This window comes from Anomalospiza imberbis, chromosome 19 (assembly GCF_031753505.1).
Source record: "Anomalospiza imberbis isolate Cuckoo-Finch-1a 21T00152 chromosome 19, ASM3175350v1, whole genome shotgun sequence".
In the NCBI taxonomy this organism is placed as follows: domain Eukaryota; kingdom Metazoa; phylum Chordata; class Aves; order Passeriformes; family Viduidae; genus Anomalospiza; species Anomalospiza imberbis.
Genome location: NC_089699.1, coordinates 212557 through 233486, shown reverse-complemented (window position 1 = coordinate 233486; position 20930 = coordinate 212557). Strand labels below are relative to the sequence as shown.

The window sequence follows — 20930 nt, the reverse complement described above, 5'->3', positions numbered from 1 at the left end:
GGGAGCGCGCGCGGCCATGGAGCGGTTCGGGCGCGAGTACGCGCGGCTGTGCGCGGCGGCGGGCGCGGCCCCGCAGGAGGCAGTGCTGCGGCGCCTGCGGGAGCCCGCGGGGGCGCGGGGCCGCCTGGACCTGGCGGCGCAGAGCCTCTCGCTGCCGACGTGCAGCGCGCTGGCCCGGCTGCTGCCCGGTGCTGCGCCCTTCGCCGCGCTGGCGCTCGGCGACTGCGGCTTGAGCGAGGAAGGTGCGCGCTACCCGCAGCGCGGCCGGCGGGCCCGCTCTCCCGCTGGCGCCGAGCGGGGCGCGGCGGAGGGGCGGGAGGCCGCTCATATTTGGGGCCGGCCAAGGTGCCCAGTCCGTGGCCGGGCGGGTGGTCACGCACCCCTCGGTTCGCCCTCCGGCGGCGAGGGCGGCTCTGCTTCTGTTGGCCGTGGACGGACGGGACGATCCGGCTGGTTAAAGTAGCCGGCAGTGAGGGGGCTCAGTGGGCAGCACATCCGTGTCCGCTGAGCCTGCCTAGACGTGGGCTTTTTTCAGGGCTGAGTCGGGTAGATGTACAAGCTGACAGGTAGTTCTCTGCCCGGACACCTTTTTGAGAATATATAAAGTCTCCTGCCCTGAAAGCTCAGGCTCAAGCTTTCCACCAGCAGTGGCAGTTTATCAAATGATCTGTTTATTGCAGCCACGTCTCCTGAGCTGGCTGTTTAGCTGAATGATAGGCTGGGATGATATGCTGCCGGTTTAGGCGGAGGGTTTCGCAGATGAAATAAACAGCTTTTTTTTGTTTGTTTGTTTCTTTTTTTTTTTTTTTGTTTTTTTTTTTTTTTTTTTGTTTTGTTTTGTTTTGTTTTGTTTTGCTCAGGTGTAAGACTTTTGTTACATGGTCTTTGCACCAACACCACAGTCAAATCTTTGGATCTGAAGGTGAGTCTGTTTGAAAAGAATTGGCAGTGTTCTATGATGGAGAAGGAAAAAGGAGCATAGGCTTAATGAGAAAGAGAATTGGACAGTCCTGGTGCAGGATTATTCAACAAGATGCATACTTCTGTAACTTTTTTGTTCTTAAGTGACTCATTCCTTAACTCGTTAACACCATGTCACAATTTTCCGAAGTCATTTTGCAGATCATCTTTATCCATTTTTATTCAGTTACTCTATTTTGATAGGAAGCTATTGCTATGTACCTTTTGTCAGTTGCTGCTTGGGTAGATGAGGCTTATGTAGGCTTTTTTGGGGATTTCTGTATTGATCTGTGAGTTACTAGCTGTTCTACTTGTGTTTCTGTCTTTTGACTACCGTGTGCTCTGAACTAAGCATCTGCCTTCAGATGTGATTTTTCTCTCTACTGAGAGTGACTTTCTGTCTGTATTCATCTGGCATACAGCTATTTTCACAGTCACAAACTGCATCGTAACTTTCTCACTCATTTGTGCTTGTGTTAACAGAGTCCTTCTTAATGAAGTGTGTTAAAATAGTTATGCTTATCTAGAATCGCCGCTTTCTGTCCCATCGTGGCCCATGCTGATCCTGGGCTATTTTGTGATTTTTGCAAGCTCTCCGTCATGGTGCCCTCAAAAGACCAGTGGTGTGAATGGATCCACTGTTCCTCCAGGGTTCTTCATTTTGTGAAAGGCTGACTGATAATGTGAAATAAATATTGATTGGACTGTTTTTGCCCGACTGAAACTGGTGTTACAGCTGGGATGTGTCAGGTGGTGTTCGTGGTCTAGGTGGACTGGGACAAGCTTAGCCTACTGATCACCTGGGGCTTCTGTTTCAGGGAAATAACCTGCGAACCATGGGAGCTGAGGCTTTGGGAAAACTTCTTAGGCAGAACAAATCCATCAGGAGGTAAAAAAATGTATCTACCTCTCTTTGTGCTATTCCTGCCAGGTGGAGCACAACATTTGAAAAGGATTGAGGGTGTTTTTTGTTGGGGTAGGAGAAATGCCAAATGGTGCAATTTCTTGTGAGGGGTGGGAAAGGCAAAGGCATGAAAACTGGTGGTGCTCTTTTGGAGGATGCTGGGCCCTGGCAGCATCCTGCTCTCTGAAGCTGAGTCTACTCACAGAGCTGGGTGTTTGACTGGGTATACCGTGATCCGTGTAACAGCTGTCTATTGACTCCACAAACACCAATCCTGTCTGATTTCCCTAGCTTAACCTTAGAGTGGAACAGCCTCGGCATGTGGGAGGAGGGCTTCTCCTTTTTCTGTCAAGGACTGAGAGCAAACAACTTTCTTCAGCGTCTGGATCTGCGCAATAATCAAATTAACCATCAAGGAGCTGGAGAGCTGGCCATGGCACTGACACAAAATACCAGCCTTCAGGAGCTGGGTAAGAGTTCTTTGCCCATGTATACATATATGCATGCAAACACACTTGTATCTTCAGGTTTCTTGCCTCAATTTCTTCCAACTGGTCGGTGTCATTCCCAGTTCCTGTCAGTCTGGAGTGCTTTGCTGCATTTGTGCAGGGAGTGGTCACAACCCCATGGCCTTTACAGAGTGGGAACTGAAACTGGAATCTCTGGAACCAAACCTGCAGATGAAGAACTGTGTACTTGGAGCAGAACCGCCTTTAGTGGAGGAAGAAGTGTTCTCATTCCTAGTTGTGGTTGCTGTTGGCATGCCTCATGACAGACTCTGGATACTTAATTCACACTCGCTTTGTCCTTATATGGAATTTTGCTGGAATTTCAGGAGAGTGTGGCCTTTGTTGCTGATTCTTTCTCATCCACAGATTCTGTCTGTGGAAGGAAGGCTTGTGAGAGCCAAATGTGAGACACGGACTTTTGTAGATTTGCAACTGTCATGGCTTCCTGCAGTTTAGTAAACATTTATCCTTGCCTTTCCTGCTTTGTCACTTTCTCTGCCTCTCATTCGTCTTGAAAGGGGCCACAGTATTCACCTGTGTTTGTGCTGAGACCACCTGGGATTAGTTAACTGTGCTTGTTGATACATAAGGAGCATGGGTTCTCTTGAGCCCTGCATTTCTCAGCAGATACGTGACTGCCGTGGTGAAAGTTTGCTTTCTGTGTAGATTTGCGATGGAATAACATTGGGCTTCTGGGTGGCAGAGCTTTGCTGAACTGCTTGCATAGCAACAAGACCCTGAAGAGGCTAGAGCTGGCAGGGAACAATGTTCCTGGTGACATCCTGAAAGCTGTGGGTAAGTGTGATGTGTGTACAGTAATGAAACGCCTAAGTCCTTTCCCATTCCAGCACTTGGGGGATATAGGGCACTTGCTGCTCCAGATGAGAGCTAACCCTCTTTCCCTCCCTTTCTCAATAGCATTTCCACAGCGTCCTGTGTCACCTCCTCTTGTCCTTTACTGAGGGCTAATCAAGTTGGAAATGTCACTTTCACCAGCAAAAGCAAAACAAACAAACAAACAAAACCAAAACAAACAAAAACAAATAAAAAAACCCAAAAAAACCCCAAAAAAACCAAATTTGATTGAGTTATTAGAGATTGATGTGCCATATGAATGTGGGAGAACCTGAGATTTTTGCTCATAGTTTGTCTCTGATGAGCCAAGTTTTGATGTGGCTTACGCAGCACATCCTGTGTCATTGTCCTGCCCACAGCAGAGTTAACAGCTTTCCTGAGGGTGTTGATTACCCCACACACACTGCTCTCTTTGATCCCACCCCACCTTGTGATGTAAGGTGGGACTCTACATGGGCCAGCCTGAGAAGGGCAACTGTCCTGGTGCTTCTGATATCCAGTGGTCATCCTCTTCCAGCTGTGCTTGCTATTCTGTTGCTTTAGAAACTTGTACATGTTCTCCTGCTCTCTCTGCTTCAGAACAAGCCTTGGATCACAACCAAGACCGTGAGGCTATCCTGAGTGAGGCCCAGAACCAAGTGAGCATCCTCAGCAAGGAGGTTTTGAGTCTGAAGGATGAGAAGAACAAGCAGGTCAGCAGATGTTGGCAGTTCAAATGGGGTCACTGGAGTCCTTTGCTTTCCTTTGAGGTCCCCACAGAACACTCAGTGATAGTATTATTGTGCACCTAAAGTTGCATGTGCATTTTTATGGGCAGGCACACAACATGGAGTCTGTCCTCTGAGCCAGGTTATTCAAGTACAGAATGAATGTATGAGTACAGAAACATCCCTGCTGAACATACTCATTTTGGGTTCTGGAGGAGTTTTGGTTATTTGTGCTTTTGTTTCTTCTTTTGCAATTTATTTGATATTTTCCAAGTGGTGTAAACCTAGAGATCTGTTTTTCCATCTGACACCTCAGGATGCAGAGTCCCTGTAGCTGATGACCTTATTCAGATGTGCTAATAAACGAATCAAACTTCCAGTTTGCTTCCAGTAGAGTGGTTTTGTTAAAAGGAGAAAGATGAGAAATGTAAAGGTTCGTATCTGATGCAGTTAATTTTCTCACTGAATTTTGCCTTGCTCACAGTTCATGGATTTTGTGGATACTGTAGACAAGCAGAAAGAAGAAAGAGCCAGGAGTGAGAAGTGAGTTAGATTCTAAATGTTTTCTGCTCTTTTATGGCAGAATTGAGCACTCTCTATTTCCTGGCAGAAATTACCCACCTTTTTTTTTCCCTTTTTTTTCCTCCCAAATGCAGAATGTCTGCAGCACGAGTCAGCCAGCTGCAGGAAGCATTGGATGAGCAGTACTCCATTATGAATTCACTGAAAACCAAGTATGGAGGAGGAAATCCTTTGTCTTCCCACTGTTTGTGCTGTATAAGCAGTGCCGAGCAGAGCTTCTAAGAAGGGGGATAATCTTGTAGGGTAGCTGGATTGCTATTTTGGTTAGTTCTGCAGTAATATCCAGAAATTACAGTCAGATCAAGCCTTTGAGCTTGCCACACTAGATACTTAGCCTGCTTTTAAGTAAAATTACAGTACATTGGTGTAAAAGCAAGTGAATTACAGAAGGTGGGAAGAAAGAAAAAGGATTGTGCAGATGGGATGGGGACATGTCCCTTGCATGGTTTACAGCCTGGAAGGAATCTCTACCTGCTTCCCCTGGCAGCTGACAGTGTTCTCTGGGAATCACTGCAGGTATGGAGGAGCCTGGCTTGGGAACAATGGGGAAGAGGTGCTCAAAAGAAGTGCTAGATTGTGCAGAGCCATATGCACATGGCCGTGGTTTGACTTCAAACACTGCTGAGCCAGCCTGGTTTAGTTCTGCCAGGTAAAGGCAGTGTTTTATGCCATGCAGTGATGTGGACATGTCCATCTTGGACAGAACAAGCAAATTGCTTCTGCTACTCATGTTTAAAATCTGTGTCTAATTTTAAACAACTTTGAAGTGATATAAAATAGCCAGCTTTGTTCTGTGGGAGCAGGCAAATCCTGGAGGGGTCTGGGCGGGGAAATTGGCTCATGGAAGACAGTGCAGGGCAAATGCAATGAGCACCAGAACACTGGGCCCTGAGAAGTCCCAGGTCACTGTAGATGCTGCTGTGTATAGAGGTCAGTGGTGTCCTTTCCCCAGAAGCAAAAAATGCCTCATTTAGGTAGCCTGATGTCACCTACTGCAAGATGGACATTAGCACCTTGTACCAGGTCATAGAGTGCTTGCTGCAGTGTCTGCCTTGGAAAAGACTCCATAAAGTGGTTTTCTTTATAGGCTGCAGATGACTGAAGCTGCCCTGGCTCTGTCTGAACAGAAGGTGCACAGTTTGGGAGAGCTGGTGAATGCCATGAAACAAGAGCAAAACTCTGTGGCTGAGTGCCATTTCAAGGAGCTCCAGCAACAAAAGCAGGTGAGCTGGATAAGTTGGATAAGTCCTAGTTACGTTTGAGAGCAGGGCTATAGGTCATAACTGGTTTGTGTAGATTTGGGGGATGCTGGATGCAACAGGCAGGCATGGTTTTTACCACTACTGCTTAGCTAAAGCCACCACGACAAAAATTCTTGTGTAAAATAGATAGATAGTTGCCAGGTGTGAAGAGGAGCCCTGGTGTTTACGGTGTAGGTTGGATTTAGCTGGGTGTCATGTTGGTTGGCACAGGTTGGTAGTGCAAGAACTATGAGGAGTACAGGTTTTTAATTTTGGTACTTTTTGCAGGAAGGTGCTGATCGGGAAGGCAGGCTTTTGCACGACTTGTCTGCTGCCAGTGAGAAAAATCTGCTGCTGAGAAATCAGGTAGGAAACCAAGTCCAAGTCTGAGAAGTGGCACTTGAACATCTGCTCCATATATATGGTCTCTGCTTTGATCATTTGGTTGGGTGTCTCTTCATTGTCCTATACAGCCAACTTTTTGTGCTAATAGAAGAAAAACCTTTGTGGTGGTAATTTCCTTATGTAGGTGGATGAGTTGGAGAGGAAGTGCAAAGTTCAGCAGGATCAGCTGTTCCAGGTGAAGCAAGACTTGACCAACACAACAGCAGAGCTGAAGCTGCGGGCTGTGGAGGCTGAAGGTGAGGGGAGGAGTAGAAATAGCTTGTGGATACCTGCGGCTGGGATCATTGTTCCTGAGTCAACAGCACAGGCAGCTGAGGAGAAAGGGTTGACAGAGTGTGAAAAAGCATGAATACAGCTGTGTGGCAGGAATGCCAGAGTTGTCATATGCCTGCTTTTAATCTGCAGAACGTCTGGAAATGGAGAAAAGAAGATTTAAACAAAGCCTTGAAGACATGGAATCCCTTCGGGTAAAAGAGGTAAGGATGGGGTTTCTGCAGCATCCTGGTTAGTCTTTCTTTGGTCCTGACACACATTACCAGTGGAGGTCATTGTTTGCTGTAACGTACTCTTAAAAAAGTTAAAAAGTTAGTGGGCTCAGATTTATTGTGGGAATAACGGGCCATTTCTTCAAGCAAAGCCTGACTGAAGAGATCACAAGACTTTCTACCAGCTAGTAAGATTTTCTAACTTTCAAGAGTACGGGCCAGAGTCATATGTGATGCTACAAGAGAGGCTGGGAGGCTGGCCTTCATGTTGGTCTGTGCACAGAGGTAATTACAAATAAGGAATATTTTCTTGCTTCTGAAATAAATACATTTTAATGTTTTAATTGCTTATACATAAACAGTCCTTTAACGGGGCTCAGCATGCTAGTTCTTTCTCTGTTCTCTGTTATGTTTCAAAGGGGCTTTTGTCTGAGTGTGGACAGGGCAACAGACCACAACCAATTCTCTTTGCAGTGTTACTGAGGTTTGAAATCTCTCCAAAATAAAATTATACTAATAGATTTCTCTGAAGATATTGAAATCTATTAAGAAAAGTCACAGACTGGGAGGATTTTACCAACATTACAGCTAGAAAATGAATCTGTTGTGTTTTGTATCACTTGATAATGAGAGCTTGGACTCCTTCCTTGTGGCCTGGGAGGGATCTCTGTCTGAAAATTCCTAGTTTCTAGAGGGCAGATTCCATCTGTACTGTTGTTTCCTAGTGGAGTTCTGGGGGAGGTAAGAATTTTACTTTGCTGGTAGGTGGGTCAGTGAGAGGATGCTTCACTATCGTGACAAGAAGTCCTGCTGCTTGCTTTTCCTGGAGATGGGAATGGTTTTCTGTCACTTGCTAGTTTCTACTGCTTTGCAGGTGGATTGTATGGCACAGCAGTTGGAGGCCAGCGAACGTTCCATGCACGACAGGATCCAGAGGCTGGAGGCCATCAGGATATCTCTGGATGAGGTGAGAAAAAGTGCTCTAGGCACATCTGAACACTCATATAGCAGTGCACAGAGAAGGCTGCCAGGAAAGCTTTGTGGAGTCTCTGAGTACAGACCTTTGTAAAGATTGTCATGTGCTGTAAGGAGGAACAGAAAACAGCAGTATACCAGCTAAAATTATTTTACTGCTTCGGATTAAGGAAGAAGGTTCCAAGGAGAAACTTGTAAATTCAGATTGGACAAAAATAAGGATTCCATTTAACATGGTTAGAGTCTTACTAAGATTTGACTTTAGAGGATTCTCATGTTGTCACAAGTAGTGTAGCATCTTTATCCGTATCTATTTCCCCAGCTACATCCAGCAGTGCTTTTTCCTATTCCCTTGTTTTGGAAAGGTTTAACCAATACTTGCCCTCATATAACTAAAATTTGCATTGAACTTAGATAGCAGTCTTGAACTGAGGAAAGGTTTGTCATCTTTGTTTGCTTTTGCTGCCCCTGAGTGAGAAGGAGAGCTGTGTCATTTTATGGCCTGCGAATGGAAGCTGCTGGTGTATTCTGGTCAGTGTGGCAGCAATGCAGCTTTTCTGTCTGGAATGATTTTCCATGTTTCTGTGGCAGGAGCTGAGCCAAGTCAAAGCAGCTGCACTAAATGAGCGAGGACGGGCAGAGGAGGAGTTAATTAAAGTCCGGAGTCAGGCACGCTTGGAGGAGGTAAGGACCTGTCTGTGGGCCTGTCCCTGTGGGGAGGAAGTGGTTTGGCTACCTAGTCTATGTTTTAGTCTTGGGGAGCTGCTAAGTCGCTCCTCTCTGGGTTTCACTGACCCACAAATGGTGTGATTGCTGAGGAAGTAGCCCTGAAAAGTCTAATTTGAACTGTCTTCAGTAGTAACAGAACTGATGTCGATATTGTTATGGCAGATTTAAGTTGCCAACATCTGAAGCCAATGGCCAGATGTTGATCCTTCTTTTTAATGGCAACTTTCATGGGGTACTCCTGTTTCTCTGAACACTGAGAAATTTCTTCAGGTGGCTACTGCTGCTAGATAAATAAAGTCACTGTAGTATTGAACTCTGTGAAAATGGCAATGAAGTTAATTTCCTGTGAAACAGAACAAGGGATGAGGAAAATACACAAAAACTATTAGAATGTTTACTTATTTGTAGCATCACAAGAGAAAATGCTTCATTGAGTTAAAGACTTAGAATTACTGAGTTACTGCCATGTGGGATCCAGCAGTTGCTTAGTTGCATGCAGTGGTGCTGCAGAGCCGTGTGAGGTATGGAGGAAGTGAAGGTAGAGCATTGGTTGTAAACACTGGCGGTGGCATTGGTGCATCTGCCAAGGACCTGTCTCTGTTTCTCATTTGAGTGTTTTGGTCTCTGTCAGTGTCCTCCCTGGCAAGAGGAAGCTACTTGGAGTCACTCCTAAGTGCAAGGAGCAGGACTGTGTCCTGTGCTTGTCAGTGCCAGTTGACTCAATAAAGGGTTCACTGTGTTAGGAACAGAGACGGGAGATTCTCTTCATAGGAATGAAGTGGGACTATTTAGTTTTCATTTTCCTTTGTGTCTGGCAGCAGCAACGACTAGAACACCTAGAAGAGAAGCTGCGGCTGATGACTGAGTCAAGGGATGAAGCTCAGAACTGCTGCCTTAAGCAAAAAGAAATGGTTGCTGAGGCCCAGGCCAAAGCCAAACAGTTGAGCCTGTGTGCTGATGGGCTCAGGAGGAGGCTGGAGGAACTTCAGCAGGTAGTTTGGACTGGAGTAGAGATAGTCACCACAGGGCCAGAACAAGTTGCTGAAGTTGTTTGGTTGTTCATGGATTTGTCTTTGTGTGTCAGGACATGGACAGGAAGGAAGAGGAGAAAGTGACAGAGCTAAATAAGGTGAAAGTGGAATTACAGGAGCAGATTGGGCACCTGGAGGCTGAACGCACAGCCCAGGATGGGCTGAGAGAGAAGATTGCAGCTCTGGAAAGACAGCTGAAAGGTGATGGATCCTTTCACGCTTCTCAAATGGTAACTCTGAGTTACCCTGCATTTGGCCTGGAACTGAGCTGTGCTCACAGGTAGTGACTCACAGGAAGCAAGTGCTTCCTGCCTGTGAGTACACCTGTGAATTGTACTCTCCATCCACATGTATTTACAGGGATTCCTGTCCTCATTTTAAAGAGACCAAGACTCAGATGACCACTCAAACCTGCACAGCAGGCAAAATGTTTGGATTTCTTCACACAGTGAAGTGTGCATGCTGTCTGTGCAAAACCTCTCATGTTGTCTCATGCAGCTCCTCTTGTGTGCTTGCTGACTGCAGCACTTCCATTGCCTTTTGCCTGCTCTTATTTATCCCAGGGATACCTTGATTTTCTTTACTAATGCTGCTTTTTCACAGCCCTATCCAGTAATCACCGTGAAGCACTACTGGACAAGGAGAGTGAGATCTCTCTGCTGCTGGAGAAACTGAGAATGAAGGAGGCTGAGATCTCCAGGATGAGGGAAGAGGAGGCCCAGCGAGCAAGTTTCTTGCAGAATGCCATCATGGCATATGTGCAGGGATCTCCCTTGGGAGCCCACAGTTCTAGGAAGTGAGCATGTGGCTTAAAGGATCCAAATACCTGCTGTCAGGGAAAGGGTGAGCAACTCAGGTACAACTCCTTCTTCCTAAATGGACAGTTTTATCAGAGTGGGGTGACACAAAGGCTCACAAATAGACAAATGCTCTTGCTGTTCAGAAGTCTTCCTCCTGACAGTGTAAAGGAGAGGAGGAAACAACCATCCAGGCCTGTGATATCGAGCCCCCTCCCCTGCACTGCTTCAGCCTATTGGTACAGGGGGTTACTGGGGGGTTTGTATGTCCCCTGGCAAGGTCCTGCTGCAGCATTTATTTGGATGCCAGGGCTGTTCACAGAGAAACGTGAGAAACAGCGACAGGAGTGTTTACAGTTCCCTGTGGGCCAGAGCAATTTGTCTTGCTAATGGGATCCTGAAACTGCTGGAAACATCAGATATTACCCACTTGTACTTTTTCACCCAGTGTTTACAGACAGAAGCAGAGTCTGATGGGGCCCTCTCTGGCTTGTTTACCCTCCCTCTGTGGCTCTGGCTGTATTGATGTGCCATAGAAACACATTTGGCATGGACAGAAACAGCTGCACCGAGGGGCTTTGGTGCAGTGCTGTCCATGTCCTCGTGGGACAGCTGGGCCTTGGCAGTGGTTCTACTTCTGCAACAGTGAGTGGCAGGGAAAGGGTGATTGGTTGCCAACATCTGTGCTTCTTCACTGTGAACTGCAGCCCTTAGCTGAAGATGTTGTGGCCAATATTGCTACATGATTTAATTTCACTGTGGCAAATGGCAGAACTGTTCTCCTGGCTTCTCAGGCTCCTAGAATTGAGTGCTGTGGCCTTAACCTGGAGAGGAGCAATGTTTCTGGTGTGACACTGGGGAGGTGATACTCAGAGCACAAAGGGGAGAAGGTGGTTCCTCTCCTGGCACTGCAAGTCCTTGCCATGACCTGGAGAAAGGGAAGGGTTACTAGAGTCTGAATTGGAGAAAGCAGGAGCTGTTGTCAGGCCAGCAGTATTGAGCCTTGAGGGAGTTCTTCCTGTAAGTCTGGGGTGGGAACATATCTTAGAGTACATATTTTAAAAGACACCTGGAAAATGAACGTTTCTGTGTGGACTGGTTGCTTTGCGTTAATTTTTTATACTGTGTTTTTCTCTGTTTAATAAAGAACTTTTGCATTTTGGCATTAGCACTGGACAGTGGCAAACTGTATGTTTGGCTGGTGTGGAGGGTGGGGCCTTCTGCTGTGTTACTCTCCTGAAGATCCTGTCAGCCTGTCCTGCAGCTAAAAGGCTGTTACAGGTGGGTGAGATGGGGATGGTTTTGGGTCTGGACTAAGATGAAAGCAAAGAAGTTGGGAAGCTGTTCCCTAGTCATAACGAAGAGCACCTGTGGCAATAGCTACTTCGTTTGTGGCTGCTGGGCAGCGCTGCAGACCCACAGGTAAGGGAAAAGCAAAGCCTGTTGTTTTCGGACAGGGCCACTACTGTGGGCACCTCTTTTGCTGGCAGGGTACCTCGGGGAGGTAGGGGAAGCCAAAAGCCGTCTTCCTGAGGGATTTTTCCTACTCCATCTTTGTTCCTCAGCAGCTCTGAGCAGATGACGGTGAACTATGCAGCTACAACGTAACCAGGTTTTACAGCTTTGTCCTTGGGCCGGTGGGCCCAGTGCGGTACCGGCCCCGAGCAGCACCCACCGCTTCTGCCGTGGGGCGGGGCCGCCGCTGCTCCGTGCCAGAGCCCGCGGCGGAGCCGCGTCCCGGTCCGGCGGCGCGGCGGGGGCGGAGCCGGCGGGACAGGGGCCCTGCCCCCGGTGCTCGGCTCGGCTCCGCTCGGCGCGGTCCGGCCCCGCCCCACCCCGCGGGCGGCCACTGCGGCGCAGTCGCGGCGCCGCCATCGCGGGCAGATGCAGGCGATCAAGTGTGTGGTGGTGGGCGACGGGTGAGTGCGGGAGGGGCCGCGCCCCGGCCCCCGCAGCCCCGCACCGAACGGGCCCGGCGGCGCCGAGGGAAGGAGGGGAGGGCTGGCCCGGGCCTGCGTCCCGGGAGAGCTGCTCCGCCGGGGGAGGCCCCGCGCCAGGCGGCGAGGCTCGGTCCGGCCTGGGTGGACGAGGGCCTGGCTCGGGTGGGGCCGGGCCGGGGGCGGCGGGAGCGGGGCCGGCGGGCCGAGTCCCGGCGGGAGGCCGGGGCCTTGCCGCGGCCCGCGCAACCCGGCCCTGCTCCTTTCGTAGTTCATGAGCTCGGGTGCTGCTTGGGTAGCAAACACAGGCTTCTCCTGGGTTTTACGTGTGCCTCCCTGTAGGTGCCGGTATTTTGCTATTTTTCATTGTACCTGCTTGGTTCCTGACAGAGTCGTCCCGAAAATCTTAATGTTCGCAGATGTCGTATGTCCTATTGTTGATTGTTCTGAGGTGAAATGCGTTGCTCTTTCTGGTTTCACCATCTGCTCCTTGTCACCCTTTCTGTTTTTTTCTTAAGGCTCTTCCTAAATGCCTTCTTTGGCGAACACATCTGCTTGCAAGATGCAGGCATGCACTAGATTTATGCTGCTTTGTAACCTTCCTAGCTCATCCTGCGTATTTTTCCTCACAATTCCAGTTTACTTTTCTGATCACCTTAGCAAGAACAGAGCTGAGGTACTCAGACCTAAATGTGAACTGGTCTTAGGCAGGGACTAGACTTCCCCTTTCTCGTGCATACCACCCTGTCAAATACACATTTGCGGTGAAGCCTTCTAGGTTCCAGCCTGTGAGGGCTAAAGAAGGGAGTAGGAGAAAGTACAGCCTTATTGCAGAGGGGAGAGGAGTGACTGGGAGCTCAGGATGTTGGAAATGGAGTTCAGCTGAAGGTTTGCTGTCGTGTCTTTTGCCTTAAGACTAAAGCAACAGTGCAGACTAAAAGAAACACATAGATACACAGGTTTTTGTGAATTACAAGTGTCTCTGTTTGGTGGGAAGAGAAGTCACACTTAAGGAGGAAAGTTGGGCCAGTCAGCGTAGTGCTTCTTGACAAAACTTCTCTCTTCTCAGACCGAGGGGACCTAATCCAAAGGAAAAGTTGTAATAGTTGTTCATTCTCTCGGTGCTTTCTGTCATCCTTGTGTGTGCAGGGGACTGTCAGCTCTCTTCCTCTCTTCTGTCATCCTCTCTTACATCAGTCTGGCTGCAGAATTGAGTAGGGGATGCCCATTTCTGCTAGCGATTCAGCTTCACCCAGGCACCTGAAAGCCACCTTTCCCTGGCACTGGCACTCACAGTCTTTTTCTGGAAGGTTATCTGCAGTTTACAACTTTCTCGGTGATAAAGAGGTTGCTCACACTGCTGGTACTCCTCTGTTCTTATAGTGAAGCTCTCAGTTAGGAAGTCTGCAGGACTGGTTGAAGTCCCTGTGCTCACACTATTGCTGGCCAGGCCTGGCCTGGCCCTTGCCAGCTGCCACTGCTGGGCTGACCAATCCCACCAACCTTCAGCAAAGCCCTGAGCTGGTGTTTTTATCCTTTTTCACTATTTTTTTCCAAACTGACAGTAGTCAATTTTAAAGTCCATTTTTGTTTATGGATAATTACTTTTTCTCCTTTTTGTTTATTGATACTGAATTCCTGTATCTGAGGAGCTTGCAGAATTCTGCATTGTTGCATGTTTTTTAACCTGTTTATCCATTTTGCCAAATTACTATACATCTGTTGAGCCCAGCACACAACCCTAATTTATTCCCTCTCTTGGTCCATGAAACAACTGTATTTTGACTGATGTCTTGCTGAGGGCTGAGTGGGTAGGGAAAAGGAGTGACAGAGAGCAGGGTTAGGAAGCGCTCAGGCAAGGTGCTCCTTTTGAGTTCAGGCCATGTCTGTGACAACTAGGGAATTCCAGCCTGCAACAGGTTGGTTTTCTCACATGGTAGCTTTTTACCAAACCGTGTGTTTTCGGTGGGGGAAGGGTGACTTTTACTGCCTTAGTGCTCTGTGCTGTACCCTTCTTTATGCTTGTCACTCTTACCCTCTGCAGGGCCGTAGGGAAGACCTGCTTGCTGATCAGTTACACCACAAATGCCTTTCCTGGAGAATACATTCCCACCGTGTAAGTAATGGCCCTGGGCTTCAGTTGCTTTTTGATCTGTATGATTGTGTGTGTAAAAGTTTGGTTTGTATGTGAGGAAGTGGCTGTTGCAAATCAGACTGTGAACTTGACAGGTAAGGATGATGCTGTGGCTGTGTGTGTGAGGAAGGCAGATTGTCCCCACTGGAACTGTGCTGCAGTATCCTTTCCTGATTCACTGCCCCTTTGAATTCCTTATAAAGATGCGAAGGTCACCACAAAATTGTCACTGATGGGGACTCCTCGTTTGCAGGTTTGATAATTATTCTGCCAATGTGATGGTAGATGGAAAGCCAGTGAACTTGGGCCTCTGGGATACAGCAGGGCAAGAAGACTATGACCGACTGCGGCCTCTGTCCTATCCACAGACGGTGAGTGCTGGGCTTGGGCTGGCTTGTGACTGCTCCCTCTCAGAGACAGGGAGGCTCCCAAGGACAGGCATGCTTCTTTCTGTTGAGGAAGGTCTGAGTTCCTGCAGCTACACCCATAATTCTGGTTGCTTAAGAAGTATCACAGCTGATTTTCACCTAAGAGATTGTCCTGTTCTAGTCTCTTCTTTGTAATTGTCTTTGAAGAGTTATGGGTGCCCCAGGGAGGCTCAAGTAAAAGGAATGCTGTAGGGCCGTTGTGCAGTGTAGCCAGTTCCATATTCCCATTCTGTCTCAGCAGGACAGATCCCCGTTGGGCTGCCCTAGGAGTGTTTCTGGGTGTAGCAGTTCCTAAGCAGCTATGCTGCTTGTGAAGCCCTTAGTGCTGTTAAGATGTTCGAGGCCTCAGGCTCTGCTCACAATGCAGAGCCCAGCATTGTGAAAGAAGATGCAATCATACACTCAAGGTCCATTCCTTCCCTCTCTGAATTAGTTTAACATGCTTAATGGGGAAGAATTTCTTAAGGCCACAGCAGTCCTTGCTTGTGGGAGGACGTTGTCCTTTCTCAGGCTTCCTCTGCAGCCTCCCTTCACTCTAGCTGTTTCTTTCTGCACAGCTGACCCTCTTGTTTCTGCACAGGATGTTTTCTTGATCTGCTTCTCCCTTGTGAGTCCAGCCTCCTTTGAGAATGTCCGAGCTAAGGTAAAGTATTCTCCTCCTGGGTGAAACAGTAGAAAGGAAGAACCAGTGACACTCCCTGCCCCACCCAACACCACACCTACAAGCCCAAAACTTCAAGCAGTAATGTTTTGGCAAGGGAAAATCATAGCCTGCAAGTTTTAAGTGGGGCCTGCTTTTTATTAATGACTTCTTTGGCTAAGTTATTGCCTTTCTGAATCTGTGTTTTAAGATAAGGGATGTCTTAGAAGCTAAAATGCAGTTAAGGAAAGCACTGTGTGCAGAGTTGGCTGGCAGTGTCTGTCAGGATTCTGTGTCTTGGTGCCTTCGTTATTACACCTGCACCAGTCTCTTTTTGCAGAGCATATTAGAACTGTAGGTAGCAGTATCCTGCTCAGGTATTGCCACCATGTCAGCAGTGAACCTCTTCATTCCCAGTAGTAGGAATGCATCCTTATGGATATGGCCACTCATATAACTACTTTTCTTATCATGCCTCTCTGTTTCAGTGGTACCCTGAGGTCCGACACCATTGCCCAAATACACCTATTATCCTGGTGGGTACCAAGCTGGACTTGAGGGATGATAAGGACACCATTGAAAGGTTACGTGATAAGAAACTGGCCCCCATCACCTACCCCCAAGGCTTGGCCATGGCTCGGGAGATCGGTGAGTCTCATGAGCAGGCAGATGTCGGTGGCACTGAGCTTTGTGAGTGGGTGAGCGACAGTGTATGGTGGTAGAACTGGAGTGGTTGAGCTGCAGCTCTCTTTCCCCAGGGTCGGTAAAGTACCTCGAATGCTCTGCCCTGACGCAGCGGGGCTTGAAGACGGTGTTTGATGAAGCCATCCGGGCTGTGCTCTGCCCGCCGCCTGTGAAGAAGCCTGGCAAAAAGTGTACCATGTTTTGAGGGCTGTGGCCTTGGTGTTGGCTCAGCATGCTGTCATCCTCTGACAGATTGCATATTAAGCTGGGTGTTTCTGAAGGGGGCTGGGATGTGTAGGGCCCTTCATCATGTACGAAGTCAGTGTTTTTTAAATGTCTCTTTGATTTAACGTCAGTGTTGATGTGAAGGGGCAGTGGGGACAGGAGACCAGCTGGGGACTATACAGCCCCCAGGGGAGGTACAGCGGGGAAGGCAAGGTAGCTCCTTCAGGCAACAAGCTGTTTTGGCTCTCCTGAACTCCAAGTGGAAAGGGCTGAGACATCCATCCTGTTCTGGAAACAACTGTTTTCAACTGGCAGGTGAAACAAGTGGTGAACATCCTGGTGGGAGTGGGGAGGGAGCTGATTTCAATGGTGCTGAAAGACAAGAATAGCTGTGAGGATGGTAGGGTCTCCTTGCCCAGCCTGCTGTGGCTAACAGTTAACAAACTGGTACTCTAGCAGAATGTTCCTGAGACTGTTAAAGAAATCATAACCAGACCTGGAAGGGGTCAAAGTAAATGAGAAGCTGAAAAACAAATCATTAGGTGCTTTACTGGGTACTAGCCAAACTCTGTGAGTGAAACAGCTCTGTGCAATCAATGCATTTGCCTTTTTGTGTGTGCACACCCTAGGACAGCATGGTGCTGCTCCCCCCCCCCCCCCAATCAGTCTTTAGCAGGGCCTCCCCCCAAAATCCAGTCTCTGCAGAGCAGGGCTGGGGTTGTTGCCTCTATTTTTTTTTTTTTTTCTACTAAAGACAACAAAGGAAGCAATGAGGAGTCTGCTAACTTCTTTCCCTTCCCACTGAAAATGCAGACAGACTCTGTGGATTTGGATGGAACAGGGAGAGCTTCTGAAGGGTTGTGGGGGGGGAACAGGGTTGGAAGAGAGGTCCAATTTCTAATCATCATGTAGAGTGACAAGATAAAACCTTATTTGGTGCAATAAACATTCTCCATGAAGGTGTACGTGAACTTTATTACATAGCAGCCTTGCAGAGCTGATTTCCTGCCTCGCTTCTAATACAGTCTTCAGCCCTGCTGCCCCTCTGGCAAGAAGCAAGTCATTGTTTGCTATCCAGTTTACATTTAGGCAGTATTCATATGAAAACTGAGGCCAGGTGTGAAATGCAGGTGTCATCTTAGGAGACAAGAAAGCCCCCGTCAATCATCAGTGAGCTGCCAGTTGTCATGGCACTCTTGTCACTCAGCAGGAAGAGAATGCTGTTCACCACATCATCCACCTCTGCAATCAAACACAGAGAACATCTGATGCCCACCTCAAAGTGTACCAGAAAAACAAGCACTTAAAAAGGTCTGCCTTTGACCTCTACAGGTAATTAGAGCCGGAAAGTGTTTCTGCCTTCATACTGTGCTTGATGAAGTGTCTGGGACAGTGTGGCTGAGAGCTGGACATCAGAATGTCCTTGTGATCAAATGGTGCTTAGGTCACAGCAAACACCCTGTCAGGCTTATGAACAACAGAGTAAGTTCATTTCACTTGTCCCAAGATGAGGAGGCTGTAGAAAAAGCAAGAGGAGGGTTGATTCTCACCCTGTCCTGGTGAAATACTGCAGGAACTCAGCCAAAAGGCATTCAGCAGAGCTGAATGCCCAAAAATCATCAACTTCCAGCTGTGATGTCAGTGAGAAGGCTTGAAGAAAACATGAGAGCTCAGCCTGGGAGAGACGTACATCACTGACCTGCAAACTTTCCCAGGGGAATCCGATTAATCATGGCAGCAGATTTCTGAGGGTCACTCCAGTTAATTCTCCCCATGTCAGTCATAACCACGGTGGGGTTCACAGTGTTCACCCTAATCTGGGACCAGGAGCAACAAACCATCTAATCCAACTGCTGTGGTTGTGCTCATCAGGTTCAGCTTTCACACTTTTCTCTCACAGACTCCTACCTTGTGGGGTCCTAATTCCATTGCCATTACTTTGCTCAGCATATCCAGAGCACTTTTTGTGGAACCTTTAAGAGAAGGGAAGAAGAGGAGATATTTAACTGCATAGCACCTGGTCTGGAGGTGCTATGGAACACACAGGTATTTTGCAGCCCAAAACTGGCAGCTGGCAGCTTGGTGATTGGGTCTCCAGCTGGTCACAACTGAGAGGGGCAGTGCTAAAGCTGCACACACTTACAATAGACAGCATGATCCCTCAGCGCACGCTTCGATGCCTGGCTGGAGACGTTCACAATAGCTCCTGGCACACCCTGTGCAATCATCTGCCGAGCAACTATCTGGGAGAGGGAAGAGAGAGAAAAAAAGGAATGCCAGAATCCTAACAAGAGCAATCATTATTTCACTCTATAGGAATCTTGCTGGGCTATTATGGTAGACCAAAGAACTAAAACATCTGGAGGAAGCAAGTCCTCTCTGCCTCCTGCTTACAAAGCAAGAGTGTGAAGGGACTGTACGTATAGTTTGTCGGATTGACTTTGGACTGCAGTCCTTTCAGCCCCCACAGTGGACACATAGCCCTGCTATGTACAACAATTTAGTCACTGCTGTTCATGGAGGCAGCTGCAGTGACAGTTCTTCCTCACCTGGGAAACATGAAGCACAGCCCCAAAATTCACATCAAGAGACCTACAAATAAATAAAATTTGAAGTTACAGAGTGGTTGTAGCCCAGCCCAGGGAGCTGTTTTGGGAGGCAGCAGAGGACAAGTGCTGCTGGTCTCTTGGAAACATTGGTGAATACTCTAGGACATGGACAGAAATGCCAAGTTGTCAGGAGAACCAGAATGGTCAGGTGGGATCTCAGCAATGAACCAGAACCATCCATTGGCTGCAAGCCTGTCAGTGTGTGATGAGGTGCAGGCATGCACCAGGTACATTTTGCACAGGACTCTGCTCTTCTGCAGCCTAATGGAATTCCTCTGTCAAAGTTTAAACAGAGCCCTGGGCTTCAGCCAGGGCAGATGACTCTTAGGTCAAGCAAACCCTTCACACATTTACAAAGCAAAGTTGCTGTAAGGTGGGTAGAGGCAGCATTTCTTCTGTTTGCCACATCGTGCTTCCTTAGTCAGGCTTCCACCTGCCAATTCTGCAGAATGATCTTAGCAGAATCCATACATTTGATGTTTTAGTCACAAACCTTTATTATAGATTCTCAACAGTCATTTTTAACACAGGGACACAGCATGACCCATTTTCTCAGAAGGACGTGGTCAAGATAGCCTGTATCCTAAAGCGTGCTCACAACAAAAATATAGACCTTTTCAGAGAATAAAGAAGTCATGTTATTGTAGTTAGCAAATTTAATTTCCCACCATGACCAATTTTGCTTCCTTACCGGGCTTTGTTGTCTCTGTTTCTGAATTGTCTTAGCAACAACTGCCTTTCATTTTAACCGAGCTGGAACTAGACTGGAAGCTCTGAGCTTGATGAGCAGCAAAGGCACTCTCCTCCCATGCCAGTGGGATGACAGGTGAACCCCGCCGTTCTGGAGGTGACACTGCATGTTCTGGCTACTTAGAAATGGATGTAAGAGCCAGTGCTTTGTTTCCTTTAGCTGTTTAAGGGGTGAAAGGTGATGATGTAAAGAATGAAAAGACAGTAAAGAAAAAGGACATATGCAGTAACAGTCGACCACTGGGCACTGCTAAAAGTGTGCATGTCAGCCTGTCCAGTGTCTATACACCAGTTGCTGACTTAGTTCTGTCCAACTGCTTTCCCTCTAATAACCCCCTTTTCTGGAAAGCTCTGCCGCCGTTTTGACGTTCACAGCTTTGTAACGCCCTGGCGAGCATCGGTCCCAGAGCTCCCCGTGGAGCTGCGGTCCGGTGCGGGAGCCTCTGGCGGGCCGGGGCCGGACACTCACCGCTGCAGGGCCGAGCGCGTCACCTCCAGGAACGGCTGCAGCTCCGCCACCGCCGCGTTGTTAACCAGCAGCTCGAACGGCCCCGCCGCGCCCACCGCCGCCTCCACAGCCTCCCAGTCCGCCAGGTCCACGCAGAGGGTCTCGATGCCCGGGCACTGCGGCGAGGGCGGCGGCGGTGAGCCGGAGGGAGCCCGGGGCCCCACCGCGGGGTTATTGGGGCGGGGAAGGGGGGCGGGAGGAGGGGGTCCGGTACCTCCTGCGTGAGGCTCTCCAAGTCCGCCGCCGTTCGGCTCAGCGCGGTCACGCGAGCCCCGGCCCTGCTCAGCGCCACGGCCACGGCGCGACCGATCCCTGCGGGGAGACGGCGTCAGACTCGGCCCGGCCCCCGCCCCTCCGCCCGCGGTCACCTTTGCCGGCCCCCCGCCCGCGGTCACCTTTGCCGGCCCCAGTCACCAGGGCCCGCCGGCCGCGGAAGCTGAGATGCGGCTCCATGTCTCGGCTGGACTGTGGCCGGGGCGGGCCCGAGGCCGGGGCGGGCCCCGGGAGCGGCGCGGCTCCATAGGGCGAGCGAGCCGGGCAATCTTTCCCCGCTTCCGCCGGGGGAGCGCAGCACGAAGCCGCCTCCAGGCTCATCCGGCAAGACAGGCAGAGGTGAAGTTTCGTGGCTCTCACTCGTGACTGAAGTATCATTTCAGCGACCACAGAAAACCGGGCTTTTTAGAGTCTGATGAGAAAGACCTACCAGCTCTGCCCCCTCGAAGTTGCTGCTGAAGATGACAATTAAAATTCTTATTATCTCAGTTCTTTGACTGTACTCTGTTAAGAAGCAGCTGCAAGTCTTCTTCTCATCCATCTCTGTTCTCCACATCCCAGT

The 20930-nt window shown here is 48.9% G+C and overlaps 3 protein-coding genes and 1 long non-coding RNA gene across 7 annotated transcripts; 2 read left to right on the top strand and 2 right to left on the bottom strand.

Moving 5' to 3' along the window:
• The first annotated feature begins 1 nt into the window (after position 1).
• On the top strand, positions 2-11348 carry LRRC45 (leucine rich repeat containing 45). 2 transcript variants are annotated; one of them, XM_068209802.1, is made up of 17 exons: positions 2-242; positions 861-922; positions 1779-1849; positions 2156-2334; positions 3040-3168; positions 3808-3920; positions 4420-4478; positions 4592-4669; positions 5605-5740; positions 6047-6124; positions 6288-6399; positions 6569-6639; positions 7523-7615; positions 8215-8307; positions 9171-9344; positions 9437-9584; positions 9987-11348. In XM_068209802.1, the coding sequence occupies exons 1-17, from the start codon at positions 17-19 to the stop codon at positions 10181-10183; spliced, it is 2019 nt and encodes a 672-aa protein (XP_068065903.1). In that variant the 5' UTR covers positions 2-16; the 3' UTR covers positions 10184-11348. The 2 variants fall into 2 exon arrangements, with proteins under 2 accessions (XP_068065903.1, XP_068065904.1); XM_068209803.1 differs by lacking the exons at positions 2-242; positions 1779-1849 and having other exon boundaries at positions 901-922.
• On the bottom strand, positions 10631-11819 carry LOC137485348 (uncharacterized). The gene is made up of 2 exons (XR_011005288.1): positions 10876-11819; positions 10631-10811 (listed from the first exon to the last, which is right to left on the bottom strand). It is a non-coding gene; the product is annotated as an uncharacterized lncRNA (long non-coding RNA).
• A 137-nt stretch (positions 11820-11956) lies between these two features.
• Positions 11957-17191, top strand: RAC3 (Rac family small GTPase 3). 3 transcript variants are annotated; one of them, XM_068209810.1, is made up of 6 exons: positions 11957-12099; positions 14162-14233; positions 14505-14622; positions 15260-15322; positions 15808-15967; positions 16078-17191. In XM_068209810.1, the coding sequence occupies exons 1-6, from the start codon at positions 12065-12067 to the stop codon at positions 16206-16208; spliced, it is 579 nt and encodes a 192-aa protein (XP_068065911.1). In that variant the 5' UTR covers positions 11957-12064; the 3' UTR covers positions 16209-17191. The 3 variants fall into 3 exon arrangements, with proteins under 3 accessions (XP_068065911.1, XP_068065913.1, XP_068065912.1); XM_068209812.1 differs by having other exon boundaries at positions 12012-12078; XM_068209811.1 differs by lacking the exon at positions 11957-12099 and adding an exon at positions 12522-12568.
• DCXR (dicarbonyl and L-xylulose reductase) lies at positions 16758-20916 on the bottom strand. The gene is made up of 8 exons (XM_068209809.1): positions 20491-20916; positions 20310-20407; positions 20057-20211; positions 18778-18820; positions 18372-18471; positions 18137-18201; positions 17928-18045; positions 16758-17470 (listed from the first exon to the last, which is right to left on the bottom strand). The coding sequence occupies exons 1-8, from the start codon at positions 20744-20746 to the stop codon at positions 17367-17369; spliced, it is 939 nt and encodes a 312-aa protein (XP_068065910.1). The 5' UTR covers positions 20747-20916; the 3' UTR covers positions 16758-17366.
• Between the last annotated feature and the right edge of the window lie 14 nt (positions 20917-20930).